A 12411-nucleotide genomic window follows, 5' to 3' on the forward strand; every position below is an offset into this window, starting at 1 on the left:
CCCTCACAACACTCCGTAATGGTTGCTCTGTTGTGTAGATATCTTGCGCAAATGAGACAGATAATCGGGCAGGGAAAAATCAGGCGGGCTGGTTTATGAATGTTGCTATCAGATCCTGTGTTGTCTCTAAGCGCTTACTTATCTCAGTCATCCTACCTCCTTCTTCATTCGTACTTTTCCCCGCAATCAACTGACCAGCCAGTGGCTGAGGATCATCCCAACGATGATGCTATGCACCACACACGCGACACACACCTCGCGAGCTACATCATCTTTCACTCTACATATATATTCACAGCAGCAGAAACGAGGCGCCCTTGGTGCAGACTTCCAAAATGTCAAGCTTCATCATCATGGACCAGCGATACATATCGAACAACCTCCCACCCCAGACCCTGGGCTCCGCCCCTGAAGAGCTCCTACCCTACACCTTGGAACTGGTTCTCAAGTACACCCCTCCGCTCCCAGCCTATACAGAGCAGCATCTTGGTGGCCTCTTCACTGGTTATACCGGCCTGGCATATCTCTTCCTTCAGCTCTCGGCCACACACCCTGACTTACAGGTCTCTGGCCATGATCTGATGTATTGGGTACGCCAGTATCTCGCTGGAGATCGGGGCACCTTGGTCATGGAGGGGAAATGTGGCATCGGTTCCGAAAAGCTTGCCTTTGAAGCTGTACAAGCCTGCGTCACGAAGGACAAAGATGATGTGATACAGTTTCTTTCTAACTTGCCCAGACTGCTGGGCCCGTATCCTACACCTCAAGATGACCCATTTCCTTCGGAGGTAGCCCATGGACGAGCCGGTACACTCTACCTCTTGCGTATGATCAAACATTGGGTTCCCGAATGCGCGGAACTCATAGAATCCCCCCTCAAGCGTCTCACAGAGAGAATCATGAACACAGATGACGATGGCCGCGGAAATTGGGAATGGCGCGGGAGGCGATACTTTGGCGCTGGTCATGGAGACATCGGTATCATTACGCAACTCATCCTCTCAGATCCTTCCTTGGCTCCTCAACTATCTTCTCGCCTCGAAAGGCTTCTTGAGCTACAGACACCGGACGGCAACTGGCCCGATGGGGCGCGGAGCCTCAAAGAAGGCAGAGCCCCTTACCTTGTGCAGTGGTGCCACGGCGCTCCTGGGTTCATTTATTCACTCTTATCAATGCGCCCCTATTTTCCTGCTCTGCAGGACCAAATAGACACAGCCATCGAAAAGGGGCAAGACCTGATCTGGCGCCATGGCCTTCTCACAAAAGAGCCCAGCCTGTGTCACGGAATCTTTGGTAATGCGCTGTAAGGCTTCCTGCGACTCCCTCTGGTTTTAGACCTCGGCTATGATGTTAACCTCGGCGTAGGGTGCTCCCTAGGGGGCCTTGGAGAGAACACTTCCTTGCCCTAGCTACCGCCGACGCGGTAGATAAGGTGAAGCGTCATGACCCGCATCTCTTCGAGCCAGCGGCCTACGGCAAGAAATCAGCTGTGCTGCTGAATTATCTGCCGAGTGCGGCATGGACATGGGCTGTCTGTGAGCAGGAGACTCCTCGGCTCATCATGTACAACGACCTCTGACGGACTTTGATGGTTCGATACCTATTGCGATGGAAATTCTTGGAGCAAGGCGGCAGCGATAGCGGACGGATTCTTTTCGGTATTCATGTTCCCATTAAAGATCGAAATAAGACTCCACTTGAAGCACATGGACACGGCATTGCATGTCGGTAGCCATCTGCAGGTTACCCGAGGATATGCAGCTTCATTCAATGGACTGGCGCCGCTGGCTCGGCCCGGCTTGGCTTTCGAGGCATCCCTGAGGAAGAGCCGCACGCCCCTCGAGCACAAGGCTTGGCTAGATGTGCGTCCACGATCGGTGATGCGAAAATCATTGCGTGACAAGTCTCGTACAGTGGTTCGCCAGGGTCCACACTCACATGTGTGTGCCGCCATGAAGCTCACTCTGGGCTCCGTAACTCGGCCCATGGAGATTTATCGGGGTTCGAAGGATGGAAGCATGATGTTGTTGGCCAGTGCTTCGGAGCTCACGACACATGCAATTGCGGCTGATTTGAGGCTCAAGGATCCACACTAACACCGGATCACTGCCGAGCCCAATGACTGCCGATAAGAATTCGCCATGAGGAAAGTCGTAGTGAGTTGTCAAGCGGAAGGGCCTGCTCTGGGTCAGTGTTGTTCTGAAAATTCCTTACCTCGGCGCCACGCTTCGAACAGAGAACCAAGGATAGACCAGCCGAGGTGAGTTGGCAGGCATGTCGTACGACATGTTGGAAACGGACTTTGACTTTGTCGGTCGACTGTCGGTGATAGGGTTCCGATGCGGTGTGAAATGCACGGTGAAGTATGTTGAACTGGCATCGTTACCGGGGAGTCGTGTAAGAGGGATTGGCCGATTCGGAGACGAAAGCGTCGATGACGAGGTGGCTCTCGGCCGAAAACAGGCGGCGGGTATAACACGATGCCAGCCACAATTTCCATCAAAGTGGGCGTCTGTTCGACGACATGTCCCGTTTGCAGGAAGCTGAATGACAGGGCTAAACGAGCACTGGAATCCAATAAAGATCCACACCGATTGACACGGAAATACCCCAAAAGGGGTGCTGGGGGTGGAGGATCCAGGATACATGGATTTGCACAAGGGAGATGGGTCCAATGGCGTTCATGCAACGGACGACGACGGCAGGCGCTGAAGTTTGATGGGGAATTGGAGATAACACCGCGGAATCACCCCCGGTGGCTTGCAAAACAGGTACCCAAAAAGCGGTCCCCAGGTAAAATCCACAGTTGCAAATGTCTTAACAGAAAAGGGTCCCATATTACCACGCTGGCTGGTGAGGCATTTCCTCAATCCCGATTTTCGTCCTTGTGAGGGGTTTACACGGCTTCAATGTCACCTAGGTCATGGGAAGCATCACAAAATGAGATTCCACTATGAAGGGTAGAGCGGCATCCACCGCCAGACCGGTAATAACTGATGGCGTTCGGAATAAGCCACGGGGAATTCTCTAGGGGAATCGATGTGCACTAGCATCTCGAAGGCCGAAGAGCGACCAGCTCCACGGAGGGCGAAACGCCGTCCGGCGAATAATTGGGTCGCGAACGGGCCTCGGCACGGAGAGTCGGCATCTAATCCAGCGACGAGGCTTGCACTACAACGTCAACCAGCAAAACTGGGCTGAAAGTCCCTGCAACAAGGAAAGCCGAATTCCGACTTCTGCACGCTTTGGCCTAGCCTCCCTAGTCCATGCGCGTGTGCCGTATCGTGTACGGCAGGGCGTATACGAAAATCATCTCATGACGTATGGGAGACGTTCAAGCTCCCGCAGGTGCGGTGGGGCCGCCTCTCATCAGTCCACGAACACTGCGTCGGTGCAAGCACATGCTTGAGGCTCTGCGATGGTGAGCATCGCCCTACAAGGATGTAGATTGGTGGAGTTCGATATCGGGTGGTCCGTACCGGCATGCCTAGGGCTTCTGATGCACACTCTGATGCAGATGGACTTCTGAAAGACGACGTTAGTGTGTGTCCTCAATGTTCAAGAAAGACTTGGCTGAGTGGAGAAAAATGCAACGAAGGGAAATGGAAGATTCCATGCTCTGGTCTAGCGCTAGGAAAGGAATTAGCACTCAACACCCTGAAGAAATTTCATGGTATCGCTGATCACGGCAACCAGTGTCTTCCACCCCCAGGATAACCCCGGGTTCGTGGGATACGTGGTGAACCCCGCTGCTGCGAGGAACAGGTGTTGAGTGCGACAATCCGGTTCCATGGGAAGGCTCTAATGTCCTGCATTGAAGGGTGTGAGAGCATCCCAGGCGGCGGGGGGCAGCTTTTGAGGAACGACCTGCACTTGGCAAAGTGGCCCTCGCTGGACCGGAGGGTCGGACAAATTCTATGCCACGGAATTTGGTAGGGATGAGGAAGTACGAATGGACGCCGACGGGCTCAGACGTAATGAACAATGCGTAAGCCAAGCGCAAACTATGCGGACTTTGTGCGGGCTGTTTGCGGAGATGGAGTTGGCGGGTTTCATCGATGCTTTACAAGCCGCGACCACGGCTATTCCAATTCTGGCCTGCAGGATCGAGACTTCGAGAGAAGCCGATCATATTAGAAGCACGGGTGAATATGTCCGAAATGGCGGATCAACCACCCAGTTCTGTTGATGTCGTGCTCCAGGGGAGTGAAGGAAAGAGGATTTATAATCAACAATATCCCGGTCTGTGTCACGCGGGGCCATAAGCTTGATAATTAAGGTGTTAGGGCCTGAGCTCGACGACCTTTCACGCACCTTGATTCCATATGGCCGTGGTCATAAGCTGCCGCGTACAGTCCGTCATTAGGCATTTGAAGCATCTACAATTTAGATGAATACGATGAATTTCGCAGTGCGGGAAAGGGCTACTGCGGGACAACGGAGACATGCCAGAGGTGTTTCAATATCTCAGGTAAATAATCGGATCAAAACGAGCATTCCCTTGCACCGCTCCTGTCCCTGACGCGCGTATCAGTCCGATTGAACTGGGGCGCAGCCGTCAACCAAACAGGGGACAGAGGAATAAACAACGCATCATCAAGGGTCAGGCTCGCATTGGCTCGCATTGCCGTATTGCGTGAGGGCCTTGAAGATGAGGCTAGCGGCCCGAGGCTCTTTCTAGCTGGATTTGACTGGATCGTGTGCTGTGAGTGCGCAAAGCTGAGCTCCGTCGGGGAGTGCGAAACGCCGTGGCGGGCCCGTCATGCACTGTGCCAGGGCTCTCGGGCTCTTGACGGACTGCGGCGGGGCATCAAGCCCGCTGCCGGCGCCGATGCAGGAAATTCGGATGCGAAAATGGAGCAGGGAACATCCAGGGTTGCAATCTCGATCCCTACCCACCCTCGCTCGGCACCGACGCGGCGAGGTGCATGTTCCCGCGGCCTTCTAGAAGCTAGAAGGGCGGGAATGCAGAAAGGGGGGACCGGAGACCGGTGTTCGGCTTTGGGCCCTTGGGTCCTTGGGAGATCAGTCCATCCTTCATCGTGGGTCCTTCATCGTGGGTCAGGGCACTGGGGAAGAATGAGTCGATGCAGGCATTCCATTGGGTCGCTGGCGATTAAAGACAGCTCCCACGTTGCCCCCGGTGGGCGCGAACAGCCTTTTGCAAGACTTTGATCGGCTGCGCGATGCCGACTGGCGAGTCGTGCGTGCTGTGTCAAATGTCGCCCGCTGTTCGGCGGCGCCAGCGGGCGATTAAGCTCATTTGCATAGTGGTTATCACCATGACATCAGAGTCAGCCAATTCGCGCCGCCCAGAGACCACTCGTGGCTGTTGCTGCTGTCGCCACAGGCTATCTCCGGCCCCAGAGAACCCAGGTCTGGGGGGAACTTCTGCATGTCTTGGTCAGATCAGTGCAGCAATAGTCTGAACATGCCATGGCAATGAGAGAATTCCGTCATCATCTTTTGGTGTTTGGGCTCTCGCCGTGTCCAGCGAAGTCCGTGGCCGGATGCAGGCAAGGGTTACGGCCCGGGGCAACTTGGAGGCTCAGGGATGGGGCTCTATTTCCGGTGGGTGTGTGCTATTGCCGATGGAGGACGGCAAGCTAGCGTGCAATTGCAGATCAGGGTTTTTCTCTTCTGGGTGGGTGTTGTGGTGGTTTTTTTTTTTTTGGTGTTGATGAGGGGAAGTTGGAGTTGATTGTCAGGTTTGGATCACGCCTCCATACACACGCCAAGCTGTCATCCCATTCGGTGCCGGCAGCTCGGCATCAGCCACAGAGGCGAAACTTTATTCATGTAGATAAGACTCGGTGTGAGAACTCCTTCTACTGGCCATGACAAGCTAAGGGCGCATGACGTCGTCGGTCGGGGAGATGGAAGGCCTCACGACTTATGCAGACCACCTTAGCAACAAACCAGAGTTGACGCCAAGCATCGTGAAGCGTAGCGTCGAGTTTTTTTCGACCCTGACCAAGCCGGCGAGCTGTCGCCGAGACTTGTCCGCATGCAAGTGCCGAACGGGAGTATTTTGGCTCCAAGGGTGTGAGAGCAAGCAAACAAGGGGTTTTCTCAATGGGGACGAATAAACGACCAACGTGTGAAGACCGTGCCGCGGGGCCACAGTGTGCGAAGCGAGCAGCGTCTAGCAGTACCCACGAAGCAAAATTGCGAGTGGGCTCTTTTATTGCTTACGGATGAGACACAGGTCTCAGTTGTCAGCTGTAGTGGAAAGGAAAGAGAAGGAATGGATTCGGGGGAGAAGTGGGGATTTGGGAGTATTTCGAAGAAATTGGAGTACGATGTACGGAGTTTAGAATTGATTTGCAGTGCCGACTACAACTTTAAAACTCTTAGGCATACCGTTAATTAGAGCACTTGACCAGGCTCGACTGGGCTGTGCAGCACTGCGTTTAATGAAAAGTGTCAAGTGAGCATGCGATTGCTCGCGATGGACTTGGGCAAAATGCCGTCCGCGGAGTCCGATCGGGGTCGGCTCTAAGAGAAGTCCGGGCTTGAGTTTTCCTTGGGCCGTTTGACAATCCATGAGCCACCCCGTGCGTCACCAGCTAACCAGTCACCACCGCCCTTGGACAGCGGGCGGCGTGCGGCAGAAGCCCGCCGCCGGGCTAGTGTGTTGCTCTATATCCGTGCGGACGGGGAGAAGAGAAAAAAAAGGAAGAAAGAAAAAGGAAACGAGGCCAAAGTCGGTGACGGAGGCTATTTGGTCCCATCCATGCGCAGGTGGTGCTGGCAGTGTCCCACCCCCGGGTGCATCCTGGTTAGGTACCTACTTACAGAGGGCAAATGCCGCCCGGGCGACTGTCAGTTCAGTTTCAGTAGGGCTGTGCGGCGAGGTCCCCCGCGAGTGACAGCCAGAGCGCAACGACGGGGCTCCGGCTAGGGTTTGGGCTAGCACGGGGCCAAATTTGTCGATGCCATCATAACCCGGGACTGGCTGGAGTGTTAGGCTGTTTAGCAGAGTTGCAGCGGCGGCGGCCTGCTTTAACCTTCCGAGAGTGCGCGCGCGCGCGTGGGTGGGCGCTGGGCGCCGACGTGGGACGCGACCACTGGGTGGCTCAATGGCCCAAAGGGTTGGCTCATGGGTGCTGATGTGGATTGTTTGCTGGAGATGTGCAGCGGTGGGACCCGGGACGGTGAGCCCATGACCCCCCATGATTTCAAACCGTTCTCTGAACTCCGTCAATGGTCCGTCAAGGCGTCGACCTGGTCCGCAAGCCGCAAGCGCTTCCAAATCAATCTCCCTTTTTGAACTTCCGGGAGCCGCTTACTCACCCGCGCAAAGGACCCAAACCGAAGCCTCACTCTTGCAGCACAGACCAGATGACCACGGAACCAGCGTAGCGCTTGCTTTTGCTTTGACGAACCTCAAGGGGGTCCCATGCTTAAACCCGAGTTTATCTCTGTGTCGACCAAGGACGAACGAACCCAAAGAGGCTGTGTGCGGTGAGTGGTTGCCACATATCAACCAGATGGACACTTATTGCAAGTAGTCGGCGTCGGTCTCGGAGCCGTAGGTTCAGTGTCAGTGTCCCAGAGTCCGCTCCCCACCCCCTCCACCCCCCCCCGTCAAAGCCTCAAGAGACAGAAGAGACAAGGGACGGAAAGGGGATCTTCGATATCTCGTGGGATTGGTGGCAGGACCTCACCAGCCCGCGGCATAACGCGCGCGTCCACCCAAGCACCCAAGCTTCCAACTGACGGCTCACGCAAATCAACTTACAAGGGTTGCAGGGTCCGCAAAGGTGCCTCCCCCATCCCCCATCCTGTCCTATCCTATCCCATCCCATCGCCCCCCCCATGCAGTCATGCCAACTCCCTCGGTTTCGCTGTGTACCGTGCGTGCATGCACCGCCAGGACGGGATTTCGCGGTTTTCGGTCCCTGATGCTCTTCGCCTGGGCTCTCGACACCTGCCTCCTCGTCGCATGGCCCAGCCAACTAGCCCCAGACGACGTGCCCCGGTCCGGACCCAGGCACTTGGCGCTGCCAGATACATGATACGTAGTGCAGACTCGACCGTCTTTGCCTCTGAACAATGCCGTCCCATCCCGGTCCTGCGGGCGATGCTCCCTGGTCCCCCTGTCGCCGTCGACATCATCGCTCACGGAGGGTCGGCATCACGGCATGCCGCAGAGGACCTCCCTGCGCGGTCTGGTGGAAAACACGGCCGTTCTAGAAACCAACGCTGTGGTTGCGGACAGGGCATCCCCACGCAATGGCGACGCCCGTGCCTTGCTGTCAGATCACCGCTGCCGTGGTTTTGTTTTGTCCGGGTTCCTATCCATCTGTCCTCGGCCGTGGCCATCCATGACGAGACCGTCCAACCTCACCTGCAGCTTGTCCTCGAGTCTATATGAACGGCCTCATCGCCCGGCCGGTATCTAACATCTCCCTGCTCATCCACTTTCCAACCCCACAAGAGTTTTGTTGTCGTCTGTCTTATCCATCTCCAGACACGCCACCTACGAGATCCCTTGTAATTGCTTGGTCCAATATCAATCTCATCATCATCATCAACTTCCCCTCATCCCTATTACCCCTCCACCACGCCGGACTTGGACTCATTAAGCAACCGCCGACAAAAGCAGTCAGCTTCCATCGCGCTTGGTAGCCTATAACGGTCCAGTTTTGTAATCAAACGGCCATCCAAAGCAACGCAACAACGCACCACACATAAACACAACGCAATACCGTCGTTGGTTCTTGTTTACCGGCCCCCAAGCGCTTGTCATCAAGCCAGCAGCCAGCAACCAGCCAACTCAACTACTTCGACTCCACCCGCCTGTCACTGGCCTGCGGCCGCATAGTATACAACACACCCAGTCACCCAGTCGATAATTGGCTGCAGCTCGCTCTCGCTCTCGCTCAAACAGGCCTCAGCCTCGTCCACCACCGACTCTGCACACTGCGGATCAGCCATCAGCGCTCTTCCTCTTCCAGCACCTCAAACAGCTTGCACAAGTGCTCTGTCAGCGCCAGCGGACAGGCCGTCAGCCCACCCACAAGAACAACAAGCCTCACTGTCACTGCCAGGCCTCTCTCGCTCTCTACCGTTTACGTCCCTACTCCCCTAAGTCCGCAGCGCCGCGCGGACTTTTGGCTCTGCTAGGGTCATCGACCAAGTGCTGCGACGCCGCGGGGCGACCCACACCCTCCTTCGCCGGGCCCTGTCGCTCTCGCTTTCTCGGACATAAAGACCTCGCCGACGGTTAATGACACACCCCTTACACCCGCTCGCGGCGGAGACTTGATTAAAACCCTCCGATTGTACACTCCAAGCCCGTCTCACCTAATCCACCCCAGGGCCGTTGCACACCTGCACTGTACATCTGCACATCTCGGTCTTCTCAGTCTTCTCAGACGCACTCCCACCCGTCTTCACACTCCCATCCCAATCCCACTCCCCCACCTAATCCAGCTGCGCTTTATATCCTCCTTGGGCCTTGGCCATTATTAAGCCTCCCTGGTCCCTTTTTCCTACTCGGTTCCTCCTTCAACGGGTCTCCTTGATTCTTATTATACATTGACCTTTCCCGGCTTTCTGGTTCTCTCTTCTCCCCCATTACACTTACACACACATCTCACCTCAACTCAGTCTGGTTGCCACCCCCAGCCTGTCTGTGATACATCAAAGCTACCGACACAATGGGTTCACATAGCTTACCCTCCCCTCCCGCGGATGACAACAAGTCTGCCCTCTCCCGGAAGAGCACCACCTCAAGTACCAAATCGGTCAAGCCTGTCCACCGAGCATCAAAACGTGCCAGCTCCAGTGCTGCCACGATACACCACCATGACCACGTTACCCACAGCGCTGGCATGGATGGTCGACATAAGAGGGTCTGGAAGGCCTGCGAGCGATGCCGCATGAAGAAGACCAAGGTAAGCTTCATCAGCTCTTCGCTCCCCAAGTCTAGCTAACAAGAACAAGTGTGATGGTGAATTCCCTTGCAAGCGATGCAAGGACGATGGCTTGGTCTGCACTGCTGGTGTCCGCAAGAAGATGGAGTATAAGCAGCTCCCTCGAGGGTACGTCATATAAAACATTTATGGCCTCGCATGTCACTTACACCATCCAGATACGCCGAGGTCCTCGAGAACACCCAACTCGCCCTCATTGCCACCGTCCACAAGCTCTACTCAATGGTCCGAACTGGCCAACAGTGGGATCTTGGTGAGCCCGAATTGAACGACCGCGGCCAGCCCGTGATCCACAACATCGCCCAGAAGCTGGGCTGCATCCGACCCAACAGCGATATCGATCTCCCCGTTCACTCAGTGTTCCCCGAAGACGAAGCCGGCATGGCAGAGCTCGCCCGCCAACTCGAGGATCAACAGAAGGACCAGGAGCCTCTCAAGGAGATCAAGGACACCGACTCGTCTGTGTACAACCGAACGGAGCGCGCGTCCTCTTCAGAAGTCGACCACTCCGATTTTGAGCAGGACTACCGAAAGGCGGCCTTTGGAAACAGCAACGCCATGACTCTCTCACCACAGAGTTTCACCGGCAGCCACGACTTCGATTTCGCCGCCCCGCCGCCCGAGATGGACCCGACGACCCTGTTTCCCTCCCAGTCTCCCTCGATACCCAACTTCCCCGCCTGGACCATGAACAAAGCGCAGCCCAACGACCTCACCATGCAATTCCTCCAACAAGCCGGCGTGATGCAAAATATGGACATGCTAAATCAGGGCCTGGTGGAGTCAGAGTTTGGCACCATTAAGCCCCACGTTCTCTCATGTCCTAACCCGGAGGTCATGATGGGCATGGGCGACCCAATGATTTATTCGGGCTATGACGGCGAGCCGATGCGACTATGACCACGACCATGACTTGCGCACGACCTGTACAACATGTATAGATTTTGTTAACGGCCATCTCCCTCACGTCCTAAAATTTTCGACACGCGGCCCGGAGTTTCATCATCTTCAATTCGATACTATCTGTCTTGGGTTTCTTGTTTTATTTTGGGATCTACACTGGTGTTTTCAGAATCTGAAAGGATGCCGAGTGGGGCTCGGCAAGGCGTTGGCTGTTTAGGCGGGATGGGATGGGGGGCAATTGTACTGTACAGCTCCCGCCTGCCTTTCTCCCCTTGGAAGAGGGAGAGGATCCAATGGCGGTGGGATGGAGGGGAGGGAATGGCAATTGTTGGTACATAAGGCATGGCACCAAGCTGAAGCCCAAGCGCCGGGGCTCGAAGCTGGAGCTGACATGGATCGGGGAACATCTCTTTGACTTTTGATAGACCGGCGCGCAGATACCTCTTAATCCGACTCCCCAAATCCCGAAATGCTAAATGCCCGAAAGGGACGTCCCCTCAAGTACCGTACATGTGCCGGGAAGGTGTAAAGGTGTGAAGTACGTTCCGCGGTCCATTCAACAACCCACGGCACGGCCTGCATGGCCTGGTGTAGCATTGCCAGTTTCCGTTGAGCCGTCCCTCTCCGCAGCCGTCCAATGGCCATTTGCGACAGACCAACCCCCCATCAGATCATGCATTTTCCGCGTGCCTACGGTACCTGTCGTTGGACTGGCCAGGACAATCAATCTGCTCTTTTCTCTTCGCTCGCCGGGGCACAGCGAGCGTGGTGGATACAGGGCCACCCACCCCCCAGGTGACCCAGCAGTCCGCGGACAGGCCCAAACTCCGTGGAAAACGGGCGCTGTTCCGCATGGCGTGAGACGGGTACAAATCACGATCTAGATTGATGAAGACATGGCAAAAACGGCTCGCCACACGCCCCCCTTTCAACCCTCCCCCCTTCAGATAGGTCCAATCGCACTTCACTACGTACGGACAGACGAACGAATTCACGATGGCATGGGGGCACCGAGCACGAGCACTAGCACTCCTCCCAACCCCCAGAGCAACGGACAAATTATAAAGGACTTAACATGCACTTTAGTCCATAAATCCGGACTGCAGCGGCATGCGCCGGCGCGGACATTAGAATGGTCCCGCACCGCAGGCGCCGCATGGTAAGGGTGCCGCACAGGGCCGCTGCCATCAGTAAGAGTCATCCATTGTCATCCAGCATCATCAAGCTCCCTAGCTGCTCTAGCGCCCTTGTTTTGTCAACCCGCGCGCGCGGACGTGTGGGTGGAGTCGCCGAGGACTGGAACTCTTTTATTAAGCTCGGGGGCGTTTGTAATCGTTGGAGCGTCAAGATTTCAAGCTGCTTACAATAGCACCGGTGACACAGGCGCGCCATAACGCCAGCATCAGCAGCATAACGCGAAGGGACGGCCGAATATCTGATAACGGCATGCTAGATTCCGGGCTAGTTACTGACCCTGCGGCCCAATGGGTGACGGAGTCCGGCACGGGTGAATGAGGGGGGGTCAGCCCTAAGGGTGACGGGGCGCACGACTGAGACGGGTGAA

General features: G+C 55.8%; 4 protein-coding genes across 4 annotated transcripts; 3 read left to right on the forward strand and 1 right to left on the reverse strand.

Annotated features, from left to right (window-relative positions):
- Window positions 1-353: 353 nt before the first annotated feature.
- Window positions 354-1579, forward strand: BGZ61DRAFT_346239 (uncharacterized protein; the record flags this gene model as incomplete). Its single annotated transcript, XM_046239855.1, has 2 exons — window positions 354-1303; window positions 1366-1579. The coding sequence occupies 2 exons, from the start codon at window positions 354-356 to the stop codon at window positions 1577-1579; spliced, it is 1164 nt and encodes a 387-aa protein (XP_046107711.1).
- BGZ61DRAFT_569387 (uncharacterized protein) lies at window positions 1487-2648 on the reverse strand (the record flags this gene model as incomplete). Its single annotated transcript, XM_046256027.1, has 2 exons — window positions 1487-2178; window positions 2215-2648. 2 exons carry the CDS (start codon window positions 2646-2648, stop codon window positions 1935-1937), a joined length of 678 nt encoding a protein of 225 aa, XP_046107712.1. The 3' UTR covers window positions 1487-1934.
- A 2448-nt stretch (window positions 2649-5096) lies between these two features.
- BGZ61DRAFT_446824 (uncharacterized protein) lies at window positions 5097-5659 on the forward strand. The gene has a single exon (XM_046245247.1). The coding sequence runs from the start codon at window positions 5187-5189 to the stop codon at window positions 5427-5429; it is 243 nt and encodes an 80-aa protein (XP_046107713.1). The 5' UTR covers window positions 5097-5186; the 3' UTR covers window positions 5430-5659.
- A 4009-nt stretch (window positions 5660-9668) lies between these two features.
- On the forward strand, window positions 9669-10844 carry BGZ61DRAFT_475264 (uncharacterized protein; the record flags this gene model as incomplete). The annotated part of the gene is made up of 3 exons (XM_046248671.1): window positions 9669-9905; window positions 9955-10052; window positions 10103-10844. 3 exons carry the CDS (start codon window positions 9669-9671, stop codon window positions 10842-10844), a joined length of 1077 nt encoding a protein of 358 aa, XP_046107714.1.
- Between the last annotated feature and the right edge of the window lie 1567 nt (window positions 10845-12411).

The sequence above is a fragment of the Ilyonectria robusta genome (assembly GCF_021365365.1).
Source record: "Ilyonectria robusta strain PMI_751 chromosome Unknown BGZ61scaffold_5, whole genome shotgun sequence".
In the NCBI taxonomy this organism is placed as follows: Eukaryota; Fungi; Ascomycota; class Sordariomycetes; order Hypocreales; family Nectriaceae; genus Ilyonectria; species Ilyonectria robusta.

Coding starts and splice junctions, on each gene's coding strand:
- BGZ61DRAFT_446824 (XM_046245247.1), top strand. CDS start 5,187: ATGCCGACTGGCGAGTCGTGCGTGCTGTGTCAAATGTCGCCCGCTGTT.